General features: G+C 47.3%; 1 protein-coding gene across 3 annotated transcripts in view; it reads left to right on the top strand.

Moving 5' to 3' along the window:
- Nucleotides 1-22,858, top strand: part of mon2 (MON2 homolog, regulator of endosome-to-Golgi trafficking) — an 84,800-nt gene that overhangs the window by 51,123 nt on the left and 10,819 nt on the right. For 2 of the 3 annotated variants that reach the window (XM_079810182.1, XM_079810180.1), the window contains exons 25-28: nucleotides 289-487; nucleotides 3,044-3,678; nucleotides 6,240-6,383; nucleotides 21,752-21,880. In XM_079810182.1, coding sequence (XP_079666308.1) covers nucleotides 289-487; nucleotides 3,044-3,678; nucleotides 6,240-6,383; nucleotides 21,752-21,880 — 1,107 coding nt within the window. Of the gene's footprint in view, nucleotides 1-288; nucleotides 488-3,043; nucleotides 3,679-6,239; nucleotides 6,399-21,751; nucleotides 21,881-22,858 lie in introns of all 3 variants that reach the window. The other variant, XM_079810181.1, reaches the window with a different exon arrangement.

Below are 22,858 nucleotides of genomic sequence, written 5' to 3'. Positions count from 1 at the left end.
CTTATTCATCATCTGGTGTCGTTTAAAGCCCTTTGAAGCTGCACTGAAACTCTCATTTGGACCTTGAACCGTTTGGAGCCCATTGAAGTCCATTATATGGAGAAAAACCCTGGACTGTTTTCATCCAAAACCTTGATTTCTTTTCGACTGCAGAAAGAAAGACATGGACATCTTGGATGACATGGGGGAGAGTAAATGATCAGCAAAAGTTTATTTAAAAGTGAACTAATCCTTTAACCCAATTGCATTGTGATCGTTGCCTAACACCTCTGTAACGTTGCTCCGCAGGTTCTCTTTCATCTGCTGGACTGTGTGAGGAAGTCCTCCACCACGGCGGACAAGGAGAAGATCGAATCTGGAGGTGGGAACATCCTCATCCACCACTCGCGCGACACTGCAGAGAAGCAGTGGGCGGAGACATGGGTTCTGACGCTGGCGGGCGTAGCTCGGATCTTCAACACCAGGAGATATCTGCTCCAGCAGCTGGGTAAGCATTGAACAGGGTTCCCACTGGTCCTGGAAATCCTTGAAAACCTGGAAAATGTATGATGCATTTTCCAGTCCTGGAAAACACATGGAAAGTTAGAGAAAATGTAAAATGTCCTGGAAAAACTTGTTGTTGTCCTGGAAAATTATTTTTAAAAAAGTTAAAGGGTAACTTCAGTGATTTAGCATTAAGCTTTGTATCAGTAGAAACCCGGTAGTATATTGGAATTATGGTACTTTCCCCCCTCATATCCCCCTGAGACGAGAGAATTATGCATTTTATTTCTGGAAAAAATCCTCTGATGACGAAATATCGTCATTTTGTGTCATCTGAGGATTTTTGGCCAGAGGCTATAGACTAAAGAAGCCAGTTTTCAACCCCATAACCAACGCCCATAGGGGTGGGATCTCACTCAGAATTATTTTGAGATATTTGTTCTCGCAATTTCGAGTTTATATCTTGCAATCATTACTTTTCTCAGAATTGACATAAAGTCCAAAAGTTTGAGGGAAAATCACAATTGCAAAAAAAAAAAATTCAGAATAGCAAGATAAGTCGCAATTACCCTTTTTTTTATTATTCTGTGGCGGAAACAAGCTTCCTTAGTCATAATGTATGATTAAGAGCTCATATTAAAAACTGATTTTATAGTTAAGTCATGGCAATAAACTGTGCGCCTTTTAAAGACTTAGAGAGCAATATATTACTTTAGGAGTGATCCTTGTCTTTTATTCTCACTGTAGTAAAATGTAATATATCCTGGAAAAGTCCTGGAAAATGCTCGCTGAAAAAGAGTGGGAACCCTGATTGAAAGATGTGGTTCTCAAAGGCTACTTCTACACTAATACGGATATATTTGTAAACACAGCTATTTATCCTCATTTTGGCCTTCCGTCCACACTCAGATTACTTTTTTTTTTTGTCCTACAAAAACTGAGATATTGAAGACCCAAGTTGTAGTTTGGACTGTGAAAAAGGAGGTATTTGATGCATATTGTACTGATAGATGGCCCTGTTTAGACCTGGTATTAAGAAGTATTTTGGTTGATCAGATCAGAAGTGGACGACACTAAATACAGGTGTAACGGGTCTAAAATGTTTTGAGCTTGTCCACTTTCCGCCACTTCCAGAGGCTTTCGTAGAGTGGTCAAATACACTCGAACAGCCACTAAAAGACGCCCTACTCTCCGCCTACTGACCTAACGCGTGAACATTATGGGATGCGCGCTAGCCAGAAAGAAATTAAACTGAAGACTTAACACGGGATTTAACGCGGCTGAAGACCCAAGTTTGGTTTGAAGATGAAAAACGTCCCAAGCACAATGTTCCCTCTCCATTCCTGATTTCTAACACACACTCACAGCGTTCGGCTGGTCTTGTGGCCGATGCTCTCCATGTTTTTCCGTCGTCTCCGGGGCGTGTTCATATGTAAATTGCGTGCGCTTATTTCATCCATTAGATGGAAAGATCTGAAAAAGCCCCAACAATTACCCGCCCATAGACACTCCCCTCGAAGAAATCAGGACAGAAGTGATTGAAAGTGGACAACAGAGATGGATTTAAACACCAGGTGTAAACATGTGTCTCCTTCGTCCACTTGTGATCCACATCTTAATACCAGCCTAATGTGGCGTTCACACCGGATGCGATTCGCGCGAAGGTGGACGCTTGAACATTTTGAGTTTACTCGCTTCAATCGCGCGTGAAATTCGCGCGTGACATTCACTTCACAACAGACGTGAATTCGCGTGATGGGCGGGGCTTCTGCCAGCGGCTCGTCTCGTTGAGAAATGGCTGACATGGGCTGTGTTTACATGTCTTTTTTTTGTTAAAATCTACTGTTAATGTGTGACAAAACGTAGTTTTAGACTTTTTCAGTCGATAATGTAGTTGTTTAAAGCTCAAATCTGTGGTTTATTTATATAAAGAGCGCCTATTTGAACATTTTATCTGGCGTTTTGGGAGTTGTGAGCTCCAGTGGATCAGCGGTGCTCAGCGCTCATTAACCCCGGCGAGGGCAACCTTTCCTCGGCCAGTCCTTCTGCCGTCTGCCGCTGGCTCTGATGTCTCTGTGGTGTCTCGAGCTATAATTCGTCTTGTAACGGCCGATCTTTGCTCTCATGGATCTATAATTTGTTCCCTGGCAAATCGTTTAGGCTGAGGGCAAAGAGAAGTTTCATTACTTTATATTTTTAGGCTATAACTGTAGGTTGCAGTTGTAACGTTAGCCTACTAGCACTGACTTTGAATGTTTGACTGAATTGTTTGCTTTATTTCATGTAGGCTATAGCTTGTTATACATTACTTATACTTCGCGCCGCCTCAATCGCGCGAATCGCGCCGCAGAATGCCATTTCGCGTCTCTGCATTGACTTAACATGTAAATCACTCGCGCGAATTGCGTCCGGTGTGAACGCACCGTAACAGGGGCTGAGTTGTGGACGAGAAACTTCTGGAAAATGCTAGTGTGGACAAAAAGCTTTTTGAAACAAAAAAACGCCGTTTTCAAATGTATCCTGATTAAAAGTCAGATCTCAGATTCTCCCTTTCTTGCAGGTGACTTTTTCAAGGCTTGGGAAGTTCTTTTGGACCACATCCAGTCCGCTGCCCTCAGCAAGAACAATGAAGTTTCCCTCGCCGCCCTCAAGAGCTTCCAGGAGATCCTCCAGCTAGTCACGCCCATTAAAGACACGGATAAACCCGATGCTCTCGCAGCTATGGATGTTCCTCCTGTCCTCATGGAGTCTCTTCAAGGTTCTGGGCCAGGAAGACCCCTAATCCGATCCGATTCACTTGCAGAGCGACTAGCCCAGCGATACGGTGTCCAACCTTTGCTTCCGCCACCCGGGGAGGAGTTGGACGACTCGGCTCTTTGGTGGTCAGCGTGGAACACTTGGTACCGGGTCGGAACCGAGTGCACGCGACCCCCTAGTGGTGGACCAGATAAAGTAGTGTTCGTACCCAGCCAGCCTTTCCTGACGGCGCTAATACAGATTTTCCCAGCGTTGTACCAGCACATCGCAGGAGGCTTCAGCATGGAGGATCTCAAGAAGCTGGGGGTGATTCTGTATGGAGCTGTGTCGGTCCCCATAAGTTCTGACTCCTCGCCGTTCATCTTGCCGTCCTACACGGAGGCGGTGCTCACCAGCCTGCAGGAAGCGGTCCTGACCGCCCTCGATGTCCTGCAGAAGGTACAGCACATCCAGAATCTACATTAAGGGAATAGTTAGTTGAGCACTAATTAGTTGTTGTATGGCTAGACAAGTCAGTCCCATCTTTATTTTTCGCCCCAACCAAACAAACTTGCCTGAAAATGGTGGATTTGTATGGCTCACGCGCCTATTATATCAACTAGATCAGTTGGTTGTGATTTGAGAGTGTCTGAATGAGATTGTGTCATTGTTCCAGGCAATTTGTGTGGCTTCGGAGAATCTCCAGGTGATGTATCCCGCCATCTTTGAGCAGCTCCTGCTGTTCGTTGAGTTCTTCTGTAAACCTCCTCAGTATGGGATACATGTCCATTTTTAATGATATCGGCCTGATACATGTCCATTTTTAATGTTATCGGCCTGATACATGTCCATTTTTAATGTTATCGGCCTGATACATGTCCATTTTTAATGTTATCGGCCTGATATATGTCTATTTTTAATGTTATTGGCCTGATATATGTCCATTTTTAATGTTATCGGCCTGACATATGTCTATTTTTAATGATATCGGCCTGATATATGTCCATTTTTAATGTTATCGGCCTGACATATGTCTATTTTTAAAGTTATCGGCCTGATATATGTGCATTTTTAATGCTATCGGCCTGATACATGTGAATTTTTAATGTTATCGGCCTGATACATGTCCATTTTTAATGTTATCGGCCTGATACATGTCCATTTTTAATGTTATCGACCTGATACATGTGAATTTTTAATGTTATTGGCCTTATACATGTCCATTTTTAATGTTATCGGCCTGATACATGTCCATTTTTAATGTTATCGGCCTGATATATGTGCATTTTTAATGTTATCGGCCTGATACATGTCCATTTTTAATGTTATCGGCCTGATATATGTGCATTTTTAATGTTATCGGCCCGATATATGTGCATTTTTAATGTTATCGGCCTGATATATGTCCATTTTTAATGTTATCGGCCTGATATGTGTCCATTTTTAATGTTATCGGCCTGATACATGTCCATTTTTAATGTTATCGGCCTGATATATGTGCATTTTTAATGTTATCGGCCTGATATATGTCCATTTTTAATGTTATCGGCCTGATATATGTGCATTTTTAATGTTATCGGCCTGATATGTGTCCATTTTTAATGTTATCGGCCTGATATGTGTCCATTTTTAATGTTATCGGCCTGATACATGTCCATTTTTAATGTTATCGGCCTGATATATGTCCATTTTTAATGTTATCGGCCTGACATATGTCTATTTTTAATGATATCGGCCTGATATATGTCCATTTTTAATGTTATCGCCCTGATATATGTCCATTTTTAATGTTATCGGCCTGATATATGTCCATTTTTAATGTTATCGGCCTGACATATGTCTATTTTTAATGATATCGGCCTGATATATGTCCATTTTTAATGTTATCGGCCTGATATATGTGCATTTTTAATGTTATCGGCCTGATACATGTCCATTTTTAATGTTATCGGCCTGATACATGTCCATTTTTAATGTTATCGGCCTGATATATGTCAATTTTTAATATTATCGGCCTGACACGTGTCTATTTTTAAAGTTATCGGCCCAATATTTGTCAATTTTTAATGTTATCGGCCTGATATATGTCCATTTTTAATGTTATCGGCCTGATATATGTGCATTTTTAATGTTATCGGCCTGATACATGTCCATTTTTAATGTTATCGGCCTGATATATGTCAATTTTTAATATTATCGGCCTGACACGTGTCTATTTTTAAAGTTATCGGCCCAATATTTGTCAATTTTTAATGTTATCGGCCTGATATATGTCAATTTTTTAATATTATCGGCCTGACACGTGTCTATTTTTAAAGTTATCGGCCCAATATTTGTCAATTTTTAATGTTATCGGCCTGATATATGTCAATTTTTTTCATGCTATCGGCCTGATATATGTCAATTTTTAATGTTATCGGCCTGATATATGTGCATTTTTAATGTTATCGGCCTGATACATGTCCATTTTTAATGTTATCGGCCTGATACATGTCCATTTTTAATGTTATCGGACTGATACATGTCCATTTTTAATGTTATCGGCCTGACACGTGTATATTTTTAAAGTTATTGGCCCAATATATGTCCATTTTTAATGTAATCGGTCTGATATATGTCAATTTTTAATATTATCAGCCGATATATGTCCATTTTTAATGTAATCGGCCTGATATATGTCCATTTTTAATGTAATCGGCCTGATATATGTCCATTTTTAATGTTATCGGCCCGATATATTAAAGCCGATAAATAATGTATATGATTGGAATCAGTTCAGTGCAAGTCTGTCATATAGGCTTCATAACATCATAATTGTGTGGCTTTTAATGGTGAGACTTTTGTTTTTGTAGTCAGGCTCTCAAAAATTATATACAAATCTGGATTTAGATTTATCAGCCAAAATATCGGTTATCGGCTCTGAAAATGATGGATTTTAATGGATCTCACGCCTATTATATCAACTAGATCAGTTGGTTGTGATTTGAGAGTGTCTGAATGAGATTGTGTCATTGTTCCAGGCAATTTGTGTGGCTTCGGAGAATCTCCAGGTGATGTATCCCGCCATCTTTGAGCAGCTCCTGCTGTTCGTTGAGTTCTCCTGTAAACCTCCTCAGTATGGGAAGATGGAGACCAAACACGTGGCCAATGCCAAATATAACCAGGTGAGTCTCTGTCCTGTGTCCACCTCAGATGTTTGCTCTTCAGCTGTTCTCAAGATAGTGGAATTGCTTTTGCTCCATTGTTTTATTACTGACCATACATACACTCATCATCATCATCATCATACGGCATTCATTTCCACATCTGTTTCCGGATATGATGATGTAGGTGATCTTTGTTTCTGCTCAGGAGTGTTTTGAATGCACACATTGAAGGACGTCTTCACTTCTTTGCCGTTTATAATCATGTCTTTATTTTTTTCCTGTTCAGTTTTTATGTGGCTCTAGGACTTTACAACACCTTTTTCATAAATATTTTGCGATTTTTAGATGCATTCAGTGGCCTTTCCTCTCTTTTACTGATTGTTTTTGGAAGATTTTTTTTCTTCGCATGGTGTGGTTTTGTTTTCTTTTAGTCATGTCTGAATACTTTGTTGTTTCTTTTCAAATTCAACTTTAAACAATTTTAGGGTTTTAAACATGTACAGCTTTAATGATGTTAGGGATGCACGATATATCAGCCACCTTATCGTTATTAGACGATATATGTCCATTTTTAATATTATTGGTCAATATATGTCCATTTTTAATATTATTGGTCAATATATGTCCATTGTTAATATTATCGGTCAATATATGTCCATTTTTAATATTATCGGTCGATATATGTCAATTTTTATAGTTATTGGCCTGATTTATGTCAATTTTTAATGTTATCGGCCTGATATATGTCCATTTTTAATGTTATCGGACTGATATATGTCCATTTTTAAAGTTATCGGTCTGATATATATCAATTTTAATGTTATCGGACTGATATATGTCCATTTTTAAAGTTATCGGCCTGATATATGTCCATTTTTAATGTTATCGGCCTGATATATGTCCATTATTAAAGTTATCGGCCTGATATGTGTCCATTTTTAATGTTATCGCCCTGATATATGTCTATTATTACAGTTATCGGCCTGATATATTTCAATTTTTAATGTTATCGCCCTGATATATGTCCATTTTTAAAGTTATCGGCCTGGTGTGTGTCCATTTTTAAAGTTATCTGTCTGATATGTGTCCATTTTTAAAGTTATCGGCCTTATATATGTCCATTTTTAAAGTCATCGGTCTGATATGTGTCTATTTTTAAAGTTATCGGCCTGGTGTGTGTCGATTTTTAAAGTTATCGGTCTGATATGTGTCCATTTTTAAAGTTATCGGTCTGATATGTGTCCATTTTTAAAGTTATCGGCCTGATATATGTCCATTTTAAAGTTATCGGTCTGATATATGTCCATTTTTAATGTTATCGGGTTGATATATGTCCATTTTTAATGTTATCGGGTTGATATATGTCAAATTTTAATGTTATCGGCCTGATACATGTCCATTTTTAAAGTTATCGGTCTGATATATGTCCATTTTTAAAGTTATCGGTCTGATATATGTCCATTTTTAATGTTATCGGCCTGATACATGTCCATTTTTAAAGTTATCGGTCTGTTATATGTCCATTTTTAAAGTTATCGGTCTGATATATGTCCATTTTTTTTGTAATTGGCCTGATATATGTCAATTTTTAATGTTATCGGCCTGATATATTAAAGCCGATAAATAATGTATATGATTGGAATCAGTTCAGTGCAAGTCTGTCATATAGGCTTCATAACATTTATAATTGTGTGGCTTTCAATGGTGAGACTTTTGTTTTTGTAATCAGGCTCTCAAAAATTATATACAAATCTGGATTTAGATTTATCAGCCAAAATATCGGTTATCGGCTTTCAAATATACAGGGAGTGCAGAATTATTAGGCACGTTGATTTTCTGATCATATTTTTTTTCCAGGCACATTTGACCAATTCCAAACCACAGTAATCCTAATAACTACTATTGATTTAGTATTTAATAATGGATCACCTTCACCTTAATTCTTAATTCTTTTGCAGTTAACAGGTGTCTTTTCTCCTCCACATGTTTTTGTCTGACCCTGCTGACCCAACGAGCATTTCACTGTCCAATGGTCATGCCTTAACTGCAATGTCTAGTATTGCATTAGTATTGCATCCTTCTCATGGGCATTTAATACTTTTTGACTTTTCAGTCTGAGTTAAATCTCTTTTTTGGCTCAATTTATCTGTAAAAGAAAACATGCCTAATAATTCTGCACACCTGAATATAAGGTGTTTTTCATTTCCAGCCTTCATGAACAATTATATATCACTTATACATTATTAAATACTAAATCAATAGTAGTTATTAGGATTACTGTGGTTTGGAATTGGTCAAATATGCCTGAAAAAAAATATGATCAGAAAATCAACGTGCCTAATAATTCTGCACTCCCTGTAAAGAATTATCGGTATCGGCCAAAATGTTCATGTCGGTGCATCCTGTCCAAAATTTTCGAGAATGTCATGATTATAAATTTTATTTGCAAAGTATTTTTAAACATGACTTTCAAACCAAAAGTTTGTTTGTCTTTGTTGTTGTCATCGTTTAAAGCAGTTTCATTAGTGTGTTGTTGTGATCAGCAGTGGTAGTAAACATTTGTCTGCTCTTCTCTTGTTCTGTTTTTGTACTTCATACGGATCCACTTTAGATCCAACTGTTTGCACCGGTGAGTTCTTCCTCCCTCCCGCTGTCTTCCTCTATATCTCTGTCTCTCGTCTGCTTTCTGCCACGTTTTCTCTTCCTTTTTTTTCCCCTTCGGCTACTCTTGAGCTCCATTTAACTGCTCTAAACGACAACCTTCGCTCTTTCATACTCTTATACCATTTCTCCGCTCATTTCCACCAGCCACGTTTATTCATTCATCTCAAAACTGCCAAAATAAACTAATTCCAGGGTTATTTTATGGCATTCCTTAGAACCGTCTGTTGAAAAGGTCTGAAATTTGACACTCTTTTAGTGGAGAGTCTCCTCTTTTATCACGTCAGTTTTTCAAACTCTCTAGCGCCACCAATAGTTATTTTTGAATACTTCTTAAACTTATAATCTTTTAATTGTGTGGTCAAGAAACGGACTATGTTTGAAATAGCATACTATCATACTACTCTTATGCTGCGTTCACACAGAATGCAAATTGAGCGTCTGAGCGAGTGATTTCCATGTTAAGTCAATGTAAAGATGCGTTGATGCGCGTCTGGAGGTCTGGCGATTTCGCCTCATTCGTGCGGAGGAGGCAAATTGAGCAACTACTACATTATCTTCACTGCATGTATATTTAAATATCCTTAAAAAGTAAAGTTATGAAACTTCTCTTTGCCCTCAGTCAAAACGATTTGGCAGACAACAAATTATAGATTCATGAGAGCAAAGATCGGCCGTTAGATCTACACAAGACGAACCACTACAGGCCATAGCCGAGGAAAGGCTGCTCTCGCTGGGGTTAATGAGCGCCGCTGATCGCCTGGATCTCACAACTCCAAAAACACAAGATTATTTTTTTTAAACAGGCGCTCTCTTTATAAATAAACCACAGATTTGAGCTTTAAACAACTACATTCTCTCCTGATAAAGTCTTAAAACTACATTTTGTGACACAATAGTAGTATTTTTAAATTATGCAGGGTTTTCTCATCACGTCTCTTCACCACGTGACCGCAGCGAGCAGGCTCCTGATTGGTTAACGCGGCGCGAATAGATGCCAAAGTTCAGATTTGTCAACTGCATAATTCGCCCGAACCGCATCCATCGCGTCGTGCGAAACACGTCCATCTCGCCGGGTTAAACACGTCCATTGTGCTGGGCTAAACGCATCTATCGAGCCGGGGCTAAACACGTCCATCGAGCCGGGCTAAACGCATCTATCGAGCCGGGGCTAAACACGTCCATCGAGCCGGGCTAAACACGTCCATCGAGCCGGGGCTAAACGCGTCTATCGAGCCGGGGCTAAACGCATCTATCGAGCCGGGGCTAAACACGTCCATCGAGCCGGGCTAAACGCATCTATCGAGCCGGGGCTAAACACATCTATCGAGCCGGGGCTAAACGCATCTATCGAGCCGGGCTAAACGCATCTATCGAGCCGGGGCTAAACACATCTATCGAGCCGGGGCTAAACACATCTATCGAGCCGGGGCTAAACGCATCTATCGAGCCGGGCTAAACGCATCTATCGAGCCGGGGCTAAACACGTCCATCGAGCCGGGCTAAACGCATCTATCGAGCCGGGCTAAACGCATCTATCGAGCCGGGGCTAAACACGTCCATCGAGCCGGGCTAAACGCATCTATCGAGCCGGGCTAAACGCATCTATCGAGCCGGGGCTAAACGTGTCTATCGAGCCGGGCTAAACACGTCTATCGAGCCGGGGCTAAACATGTCTATCGAGCCGGGCTAAACGCATCTATCGAGCCGGGGCTATACATGTCTATCGCGCCGGGCTAAACGTGTCTATCGAGCCGGGCTAAACACGTCCATCGAGCCGGGCTAAACGCATCTATCGAGCCGGGGCTAAACACATCTATCGAGCCGGGGCTAAACGCATCTATTGCGCCGGGGCTAAACGCATCTATTGCGCCGGGCTAAACACATCTATCGAGCCGGGGCTAAACATGTCTATCGAGCCGGGGCTAAACGCATCTATCGAGCCGGGGCTAAACGCATCTATTGCGCCGGGCTAAACACATCTATCGAGCCGGGGCTAAACGCATCTATCGAGCCGGGCTAAACGCATCTATCGAGCCGGGGCTAAACGCATCTATCGCGCCGGGCTAAACACGTCTATCGAGCCGGGCTAAACACGTCTATCGAGCCGGGCTAAACACGTCTATCGAGCCGGGGCTAAACGCATCTATTGAGCCGGGCTAAACACGTCTATCGAGCCGGGCTAAACACATCTATCGAGCCGGGGCTAAACGCATCTATCGAGCCGAGGCTAAACACGTCTATCGAGCCGGGGCTAAACGCATCTATCGAGCCGGGGCTAAACGCATCTATCGAGCCGAGGCTAAACGCATCTATCGAGCCGGGCTAAACACGTCTATCGAGCCGGGGCTAAACACATCTATCGAGCCGGGCTAAACACGTCTATCGAGCCGGGGCTAAACGCATCTATTGCGCCGGGCTAAACACATCTATCGAGCCGGGGCTAAACACGTCTATCGAGCCGGGGCTAAACGCATCTATCGCGCCGGGCTAAACACATCTATCGAGCCGGGCTAAACACGTCTATCGAGCCGGGCTAAACACGTCCATCGAGCCGGGGCTAAACGCATCTATCGAGCCGGGGCTAAACACGTCCATCGAGCCGGGCTAAACGCATCTATCGAGCCGGGGCTAAACGTGTCTATCGAGCCAGGCTAAACACGTCCATCGAGCCGGGCTAAACGCATCTATCGAGCCGGGGCTAAACGCATCTATCGAGCCGGGGCTAAACGCATCTATCGAGCCGGGGCTAAACATGTCTATCGCGCCGGGCTAAACGTGTCTATCGAGCCGGGCTAAACGCATCTATCGAGCCGGGGCTAAACATGTCTATCGAGCCGGGCTAAACGCATCTATCGAGCCGGGGCTAAACATGTCTATCGAGCCGGGGCTAAACACGTCCATCGAGCCGGGGCTAAACACGTCCATCGAGCCGGGCTAAACGCATCTATCGAGCCGGGGCTAAACACGTCCATCGAGCCGGGGCTAAACACGTCCATCGAGCCGGGCTAAACACATCTATCGAGCCGGGGCTAAACACATCTATCGAGCCGGGGCTAAACGCATCTATCGAGCCGGGGCTAAACGCATCTATCGAGCCGGGGCTAAACGTGTCTATCGAGCCGGGCTAAACACGTCCATCGAGCCGGGCTAAACGCATCTATCGAGCCAGGGCTAAACATGTCTATCGAGCCGGGCTAAACGCATCTATCGAGCCGGGGCTAAACGCATCTATTGCGCCGGGCTAAACACATCTATCGAGCCGGGCTAAACACATCTATCGAGCCGGGGCTAAACGCATCTATCGAGCCGGGCTAAACGCATCTATCGAGCCGAGGCTAAACACGTCTATCGAGCCGGGCTAAACGCATCTATCGAGCCGGGGCTAAACGCATCTATCGAGCCAGGGCTAAACATGTCTATCGAGCCGGGCTAAACGCATCTATCGAGCCGGGGCTAAACGCATCTATTGCGCCGGGCTAAACACATCTATCGAGCCGGGCTAAACACATCTATCGAGCCGGGGCTAAACGCATCTATCGAGCCGGGCTAAACGCATCTATCGAGCCGGGGCTAAACGCATCTATCGCGCCGGGCTAAACACGTCTATCGAGCCGGGCTAAACGCATCTATCGAGCCGGGCTAAACACGTCTATCGAGCCGGGCTAAACACATCTATCGAGCCGGGCTAAACACGTCTATCGAGCCGGGGCTAAACGCATCTATTGCGCCGGGCTAAACACATCTATCGAGCCGGGCTAAACACGTCTATCGAGCCGGGGCTAAACACGTCTATCGAGCCGAGGCTAAACACGTCTATCGAGCCGGGCTAAACACATCTATCGAGCCGGGGCTAAACACGTCTATCGAGCCGGGCTAAACACGTCTATCGAGCCGGGGCTAAACGCATCTATTGCGCCGGGCTAAACACATCTATCGAGCCGGGCTAAACACGTCTATCGAGCCGGGGCTAAACACGTCTATCGAGCCGAGGCTAAACACGTCTATCGAGCCGGGCTAAACACGTCTATCGAGCCGGGGCTAAACGCATCTATTGCGCCGGGCTAAACACATCTATCGAGCCGGGCTAAACACGTCTATCGAGCCGGGGCTAAACACATCTATCGAGCCGGGCTAAACACGTCTATCGAGCCGGGGCTAAACACGTCTATCGAGCCGGGCTAAACGCATCTATCGAGCCGGGCTAAACGCATCTATCGCGCCGGGCTAAACGCATCTATCGCGCCGGGCTAAACACATCTATCGCGCCGGGCTAAACACGTCTATCGAGCCGGGGCTAAACACGTCTATCGAGCCGGGGCTAAACACGTCTATCGAGCCGGGCTAAACGCATCTATCGCGCCGGGCTAAACGCATCTATCGCGCCGGGCTAAACACGTCTATCGAGCCGGGGCTAAACGCATCTATCGAGCCGGGCTAAACGCATCTATCGAGCCGGGCTAAACGCATCTATCGAGCCGGGCTAAACGCATCTATCGAGCCGGGCTAAACGCGTCTATCGAGCCGGGGCTAAACACGTCTATCGAGCCGGGGCTAAACACGTCTATCGAGCCGGGCTAAACGCATCTATCGAGCCGGGCTAAACGCATCTATCGCGCCGGGCTAAACGCATCTATCGCGCCGGGCTAAACGCATCTATCGCGCCGGGCTAAACACATCTATCGAGCCGGGCTAAACACGTCTATCGAGCCGGGCTAAACACGTCTATCGAGCCGGGGCTAAACGCATCTATCGAGCCGGGCTAAACACATCTATCGCGCCGGGCTAAACGCATCTATCGCGCCGGGCTAAACGCATCTATTGCGCCGGGCTAAACATGTCTATCGAGCCGGGCTAAACGCATCTATCGCGCCGGGCTAAACGCATCTATCGCGCCGGGCTAAACACGTCTATCGAGCCGGGGCTAAACACGTCTATCGCGCCGGGCTAAACGCATCTATCGCGCCGGGCTAAACATGTCTATCGAGCCGGGCTAAACGCATCTATCGCGCCGGGCTAAACGCATCTATCGCGCCGGGCTAAACACGTCTATCGAGCCGGGGCTAAACACGTCTATCGAGCCGGGGCTAAACGCATCTATCGAGCTGGGCTAAACGCATCTATCGAGCCGGGGCTAAACGCATCTATCGTGCCGGGCTAAACGCATCTATCGCGCCGGGCTAAACACGTCTATCGAGCCGGGGCTAAACGCATCTATCGAGCCGGGCTAAACACATCTATCGCGCCGGGCTAAACACGTCTATCGAGCCGGGGCTAAACACGTCTATCGAGCCGGGCTAAACGCATCTATCGCGCCGGGCTAAACACGTCTATCGAGCCGGGGCTAAACACATCTATCGAGCCGGGCTAAACGCATCTATCGAGCCGGGGCTAAACATGTCTATCGCGCCGGGCTAAACGTGTCTATCGAGCCGGGCTAAACACGTCCATCGAGCCGGGCTAAACGCATCTATCGAGCCGGGGCTAAACACATCTATCGAGCCGGGGCTAAACGCATCTATTGCGCCGGGGCTAAACGCATCTATTGCGCCGGGCTAAACACATCTATCGAGCCGGGGCTAAACATGTCTATCGAGCCGGGGCTAAACGCATCTATCGAGCCGGGGCTAAACGCATCTATTGCGCCGGGCTAAACACATCTATCGAGCCGGGGCTAAACGCATCTATCGAGCCGGGCTAAACGCATCTATCGAGCCGGGGCTAAACGCATCTATCGCGCCGGGCTAAACACGTCTATCGAGCCGGGCTAAACACGTCTATCGAGCCGGGCTAAACACGTCTATCGAGCCGGGGCTAAACGCATCTATTGAGCCGGGCTAAACACGTCTATCGAGCCGGGCTAAACACATCTATCGAGCCGGGGCTAAACGCATCTATCGAGCCGAGGCTAAACACGTCTATCGAGCCGGGGCTAAACGCATCTATCGAGCCGGGGCTAAACGCATCTATCGAGCCGAGGCTAAACGCATCTATCGAGCCGGGCTAAACACGTCTATCGAGCCGGGGCTAAACACATCTATCGAGCCGGGCTAAACACGTCTATCGAGCCGGGGCTAAACGCATCTATTGCGCCGGGCTAAACACATCTATCGAGCCGGGGCTAAACACGTCTATCGAGCCGGGGCTAAACGCATCTATTGCGCCGGGCTAAACACATCTATCGAGCCGGGCTAAACACGTCTATCGAGCCGGGCTAAACACGTCCATCGAGCCGGGGCTAAACGCATCTATCGAGCCGGGGCTAAACACGTCCATCGAGCCGGGCTAAACGCATCTATCGAGCCGGGGCTAAACGTGTCTATCGAGCCGGGCTAAACACGTCCATCGAGCCGGGCTAAACGCATCTATCGAGCCGGGGCTAAACGCATCTATCGAGCCGGGGCTAAACGCATCTATCGAGCCGGGGCTAAACATGTCTATCGCGCCGGGCTAAACGTGTCTATCGAGCCGGGCTAAACGCATCTATCGAGCCGGGGCTAAACATGTCTATCGAGCCGGGCTAAACGCATCTATCGAGCCGGGGCTAAACATGTCTATCGAGCCGGGGCTAAACACGTCCATCGAGCCGGGGCTAAACACGTCCATCGAGCCGGGCTAAACGCATCTATCGAGCCGGGGCTAAACACGTCCATCGAGCCGGGGCTAAACACGTCCATCGAGCCGGGCTAAACACATCTATCGAGCCGGGGCTAAACACATCTATCGAGCCGGGGCTAAACGCATCTATCGAGCCGGGGCTAAACGCATCTATCGAGCCGGGGCTAAACGTGTCTATCGAGCCGGGCTAAACACGTCCATCGAGCCGGGCTAAACGCATCTATCGAGCCAGGGCTAAACATGTCTATCGAGCCGGGCTAAACGCATCTATCGAGCCGGGGCTAAACGCATCTATTGCGCCGGGCTAAACACATCTATCGAGCCGGGCTAAACACATCTATCGAGCCGGGGCTAAACGCATCTATCGAGCCGGGCTAAACGCATCTATCGAGCCGAGGCTAAACACGTCTATCGAGCCGGGCTAAACGCATCTATCGAGCCGGGGCTAAACGCATCTATCGAGCCAGGGCTAAACATGTCTATCGAGCCGGGCTAAACGCATCTATCGAGCCGGGGCTAAACGCATCTATTGCGCCGGGCTAAACACATCTATTGCGCCGGGCTAAACACATCTATCGAGCCGGGCTAAACACGTCTATCGAGCCGGGGCTAAACACGTCTATCGAGCCGAGGCTAAACACGTCTATCGAGCCGGGCTAAACACGTCTATCGAGCCGGGGCTAAACGCATCTATTGCGCCGGGCTAAACACATCTATCGAGCCGGGCTAAACACGTCTATCGAGCCGGGGCTAAACACATCTATCGAGCCGGGCTAAACACGTCTATCGAGCCGGGGCTAAACACGTCTATCGAGCCGGGCTAAACGCATCTATCGAGCCGGGCTAAACGCATCTATCGCGCCGGGCTAAACGCATCTATCGCGCCGGGCTAAACACGTCTATCGAGCCGGGGCTAAACACGTCTATCGAGCCGGGGCTAAACACGTCTATCGAGCCGGGCTAAACGCATCTATCGTGCCGGGCTAAACGCATCTATCGCGCCGGGCTAAACACGTCTATCGAGCCGGGGCTAAACGCATCTATCGAGCCGGGCTAAACGCATCTATCGAGCCGGGCTAAACGCATCTATCGAGCCGGGCTAAACGCATCTATCGAGCCGGGCTAAACGCGTCTATCGAGCCGGGGCTAAACACGTCTATCGAGCCGGGGCTAAACACGTCTATCGAGCCGGGCTAAACGCATCTATCGAGCCGGGCTAAACGCATCTATCGCGCCGGGCTAAACGCATCTATCGCGCCGGGCTAAACGCATCTATCGCGCCGGGCTAAACACATCTATCGAGCCGGGCTAAACACGTCTATCGAGCCGGGCTAAACACGTCTATCGAGCCGGGGCTAAACGCATCTATCGAGCCGGGCTAAACACATCTATCGCGCCGGGCTAAACGCATCTATCGCGCCGGGCTAAACGCATCTATTGCGCCGGGCTAAACATGTCTATCGAGCCGGGCTAAACGCATCTATCGCGCCGGGCTAAACGCATCTATCGCGCCGGGCTAAACACGTCTATCGAGCCGGGGCTAAACACGTCTATCGAGCCGGGGCTAAACGCATCTATCGAGCTGGGCTAAACGCATCTATCGAGCCGGGGCTAAACGCATCTATCGTGCCGGGCTAAACGCATCTATCGCGCCGGGCTAAACACGTCTATCGAGCCGGGGCTAAACGCATCTATCGAGCCGGGCTAAACGCATCTATCGCGCCGGGCTAAACACGTCTATCGAGCCGGGGCTAAACACATCTATCGAGCCGGGCTAAACGCATCTATCGCGCCGGGCTAAACACGTCTATCGAGCCGGGGCTAAACACATCTATCGAGCCGGGCTAAACGCATCTATCGCGCCGGGCTAAACACGTCTATCGAGCCGGGGCTAAACGCATCTATCGAGCCGGGCTAAACGCATCTATCGAGCCGGGGCTAAACGCGTCTATCGAGCCGGGCTAAACGCATCTATCGCGCCGGGGCTAAACACGTCTATCGCGTCGGGCTAAACACGTCCATCGAGCCGGGCTAAACACGTCTATCGAGCCGGGCTAAACGCATCTATCGAGCCGGGCTAAACGCATCTATCGCGCCGGGCTAAACGCATCTATCGCGCCGGGCTAAACGCATCTATCGCGCCGGGCTAAACACATCTATCGAGCCGGGCTAAACACGTCTATCGAGCCGGGGCTAAACGCATCTATCGAGCCGGGCTAAACACATCTATCGCGCCGGGCTAAACGCATCTATCGCGCCGGGCTAAACGCATCTATTGCGCCGGGCTAAACATGTCTATCGAGCCGGGCTAAACGCATCTATCGCGCCGGGCTAAACGCATCTATCGCGCCGGGCTAAACACGTCTATCGAGCCGGGGCTAAACACGTCTATCGAGCCGGGGCTAAACGCATCTATCGAGCTGGGCTAAACGCATCTATCGAGCCGGGGCTAAACGCATCTATCGTGCCGGGGCTAAACACGTCTATCGAGCCGGGGCTAAACGCATCTATCGAGCCGGGCTAAACACATCTATCGCGCCGGGCTAAACACGTCTATCGAGCCGGGGCTAAACACGTCTATCGAGCCGGGCTAAACGCATCTATCGCGCCGGGCTAAACACGTCTATCGAGCCGGGGCTAAACACATCTATCGAGCCGGGCTAAACACATCTATCGCGCCGGGCTAAACACGTCTATCGAGCCGGGGCTAAACACATCTATCGAGCCGGGCTAAACGCATCTATCGCGCCGGGGCTAAACGCATCTATCGTGCCGGGGCTAAACACGTCTATCGAGCCGGGGCTAAACGCATCTATCGAGCCGGGCTAAACACATCTATCGCGCCGGGCTAAACACGTCTATCGAGCCGGGGCTAAACACATCTATCGAGCCGGGCTAAACGCATCTATCGCGCCGGGCTAAACACGTCTATCGAGCCGGGCTAAACGCATCTATCGCGCCGGGCTAAACGCATCTATCGAGCCGGGGCTAAACGCGTCTATCGAGCCGGGCTAAACGCATCTATCGCGCCGGGGCTAAACGCGTCTATCGAGCCGGGGCTAAACACGTCTATCGAGCCGGGGCTAAACACGTCTATCGAGCCGGGCTAAACGCATCTATCGAGCCGGGCTAAACGCATCTATCGCGCCGGGCTAAACGCATCTATCGAGCCGGGGCTAAACGCGTCTATCGAGCCGGGCTAAACGCATCTATCGCGCCGGGGCTAAACGCGTCTATCGAGCCGGGGCTAAACACGTCTATCGAGCCGGGGCTAAACACGTCTATCGAGCCGGGCTAAACGCATCTATCGAGCCGGGCTAAACGCATCTATCGCGCCGGGCTAAACGCATCTATCGAGCCGGGGCTAAACGCATCTATCGTGCCGGGGCTAAACACGTCTATCGAGCCGGGGCTAAACGCATCTATCGAGCCGGGCTAAACACATCTATCGCGCCGGGCTAAACACGTCTATCGAGCCGGGGCTAAACACATCTATCGAGCCGGGCTAAACGCATCTATCGCGCCGGGCTAAACACGTCTATCGAGCCGGGGCTAAACACATCTATCGAGCCGGGCTAAACGCATCTATCGCGCCGGGCTAAACGCATCTATCGAGCCGGGGCTAAACGCGTCTATCGAGCCGGGCTAAACGCATCTATCGCGCCGGGGCTAAACGCGTCTATCGAGCCGGGGCTAAACACGTCTATCGAGCCGGGGCTAAACACGTCTATCGAGCCGGGCTAAACGCATCTATCGAGCCGGGCTAAACGCATCTATCGCGCCGGGCTAAACGCATCTATCGCGCCGGGCTAAACGCATCTATCGCGCCGGGCTAAACACATCTATCGAGCCGGGCTAAACACGTCTATCGAGCCGGGCTAAACACGTCTATCGAGCCGGGGCTAAACGCATCTATCGAGCCGGGCTAAACACATCTATCGCGCCGGGCTAAACGCATCTATCGCGCCGGGCTAAACGCATCTATTGCGCCGGGCTAAACATGTCTATCGAGCCGGGCTAAACGCATCTATCGCGCCGGGCTAAACGCATCTATCGCGCCGGGCTAAACACATCTATCGAGCCGGGGCTAAACACGTCTATCGAGCCGGGCTAAACGCATCTATCGCGCCGGGCTAAACACATCTATCGAGCCGGGGCTAAACACGTCTATCGAGCCGGGGCTAAACGCATCTATCGAGCTGGGCTAAACGCATCTATCGAGCCGGGGCTAAACGCATCTATCGTGCCGGGCTAAACGCATCTATCGCGCCGGGCTAAACACGTCTATCGAGCCGGGGCTAAACGCATCTATCGAGCCGGGCTAAACGCATCTATCGCGCCGGGCTAAACACGTCTATCGAGCCGGGGCTAAACACATCTATCGAGCCGGGGCTAAACACGTCTATCGAGCCGGGGCTAAACGCATCTATCGAGCTGGGCTAAACGCATCTATCGAGCCGGGGCTAAACGCATCTATCGTGCCGGGCTAAACGCATCTATCGCGCCGGGCTAAACACGTCTATCGAGCCGGGGCTAAACGCATCTATCGAGCCGGGCTAAACGCATCTATCGCGCCGGGCTAAACACGTCTATCGAGCCGGGGCTAAACACATCTATTGCGCCGGGCTAAACGCATCTATCGCGCCGGGCTAAACACGTCTATCGAGCCGGGGCTAAACACATCTATCGAGCCGGGCTAAACGCATCTATCGCGCCGGGCTAAACACGTCTATCGAGCCGGGGCTAAACGCATCTATCGAGCCGGGCTAAACGCATCTATCGAGCCGGGGCTAAACGCGTCTATCGAGCCGGGCTAAACGCATCTATCGCGCCGGGGCTAAACACGTCTATCGCGTCGGGCTAAACACGTCTATCGCGCCGGGGCTAAACACGTCTATCGCGCCGGGGCTAAACACGTCTATCGCGTCGGGCTAAACACGTCCATCGAGCCGGGGCTAAACACGTCCATCGAGCCGGGCTAAACGCATCTATCGAGCCGGGGCTAAACACGTCCATCGAGCCGGGGCTAAACGCATCTATCGAGCCGGGCTAAACGCATCTATCGAGCCGGGGCTAAACGCGTCTATCGAGCCGGGCTAAACGCATCTATCGCGCCGGGGCTAAACACGTCTATCGCGCCGGGGCTAAACACGTCTATCGCGTCGGGCTAAACACGTCTATCGCGCCGGGGCTAAACACGTCTATCGCGCCGGGGCTAAACACGTCTATCGCGTCGGGCTAAACACGTCCATCCTCCAGACTTGCATCAACGTGCCTTTCCATTGACTTAACATTGAAATCACTCGCTCCAGACGCTCTATTCGCGTTTGGTGTGAACGCAGCATAACATTTTAGTCCTGTTTTTATTTGCTGGCGAAAATGACTAAATATTTTTTATTTAGGTATCGTCTGGTTGCATACAGTTTAAATCATTATAAATATCATTATTTTGCAAGTGAACGAATTCAAATCGAAAGCCTCGGAACTACTTTTGCTGGAATCGGCAAACTCACTCACTCTTGTGTGTATCAGTGTGTATCAGCTTGGCCTTGCTGCTTTTCATCTGATGTTATGGACCGTGTCAGAGTAATGTGGGACTTGTCATTGAAATTTGACACAAATGTTATTAGTGTTGAAGTGTAGGGGCTGTTCTTCCAGTCATGGAGATCATTTTACAGATAGTGGGGATAATACAATAAAAAATCTGATTTGTGTTTAAACTAAGAGCCCATCTGGAGACCAGTGTCATGAGAAATCCACCCCAGCCCAGGAATCAGGTCTCCTTTAGGACCCATGCCTCACGATGTCTTGACGAAAAATACTACCCATTAAAAGTCCGTTGAACCATTGGGATCACTCTGGGTCCTAAAGGAGACCCGATTCCTGGGTCCTAAAGGAGACCCGATTCCTGGGTGGCGGGGTTTGGGGAGGGGTTGATTTCTCACCACACCGGCCCCGTAGATGAAGTGTTTATTTGTTGACTCTTCACAATCCTCCTCTGATAATAGATTATTTTACTTTGAGGCTGACTTTTGCTTTTTTAATAATACATTTGAATATGTTAAATTCCCTCTTTATTTCATGTTTTTGTTTGTGTCTGTGTCCAGGCGGAATGGGTGGCCTTAAACTATGTGCCGTTTGCGGAGCGATCCCTGGAGGTGGTGGTCGATCTGTATCAAAAAACGGCCTGTCACAAAGCCGTTATCATTGAGAAAGTCCTGCAAAACATCATTAAGGTACAAAGCAAAAATCATCCATTTATTACGTTTATTAAACTGACTGACCTCAGCAAATATAGTTGGCTTGAGATATGATAATCATGTTAGCAAAATGCTAATAATGTTAGCAAAATGCTAAATTATGTTAGCAATGTGCTAAATCATGCTAGCAACGTGCTGAATCAAGTTAACAACATGTTAATGTTTGTTAGCAAACGTTAAATTATGCTAGCAATGTGTTGAATCTTGTTAGAAACGTGTTAATTCATGTTAGCAGCAGGTTAAATAATGTTAGCAACAGTCAAATTATGTTAGCAATGTGTTAAATTTTGTTTGCAGCGTGTTAAATAATGCTAGCAATGTGTATAGCAACATGTTAAATCATATTAGCAATGTGTATAGCAAACATGAAAATCATGCTAGCAAAATACTAATAATGATCATGCTAGCAAAGTGTTAAATCGTGTTAACAAACATGTTAATCATGCTAGCAACGTGTTAAATCATGTTAACAATGTGCTAAATCATGCTAGCATGAAATAATGCTAGCAAAATACTTATCATGCTAGCAATATGTTAAATCATGTTAGCAAAATTCTATTCATGTTAACATGTTAGCAATGTGTTAAATCATGTTGACAAGATGTTAAATCGTGTTAGCAATGTGCTAAATCATGTTAGCAACATTAAATCATGCTAACAAAATACTAATAATGCTAGCAATGTTTTATATAATGTTGGTGAAATGTTAAATCATGCTAGCAACGTTAAATCATGCTAGCAAAATAGTAATAATGCTAACATGTTAGCAATGTGTTAAATCGTGTTAGCAACATGCTAATCAAGCAAGCAACATGCTAATCATGTTAGGACATGTTAATCATGCTAGCAAGATATTAAATCATGTTAGCAACATTAAATCATGCTAGCAAAATAATAATCATGCTAACAACATGTTAGCAATGTGTTAAATCATGTTAGCAACATTAAATCATG

The sequence above is a fragment of the Gobio gobio genome, assembly GCF_949357685.1.
Source record: "Gobio gobio genome assembly, chromosome: 25".
Lineage (NCBI taxonomy): Eukaryota > Metazoa > Chordata > Actinopteri > Cypriniformes > Gobionidae > Gobio > Gobio gobio.
Note: the sequence above shows the minus strand (reverse complement) of the source record. Positions and strands in the feature narration are given on the sequence as shown.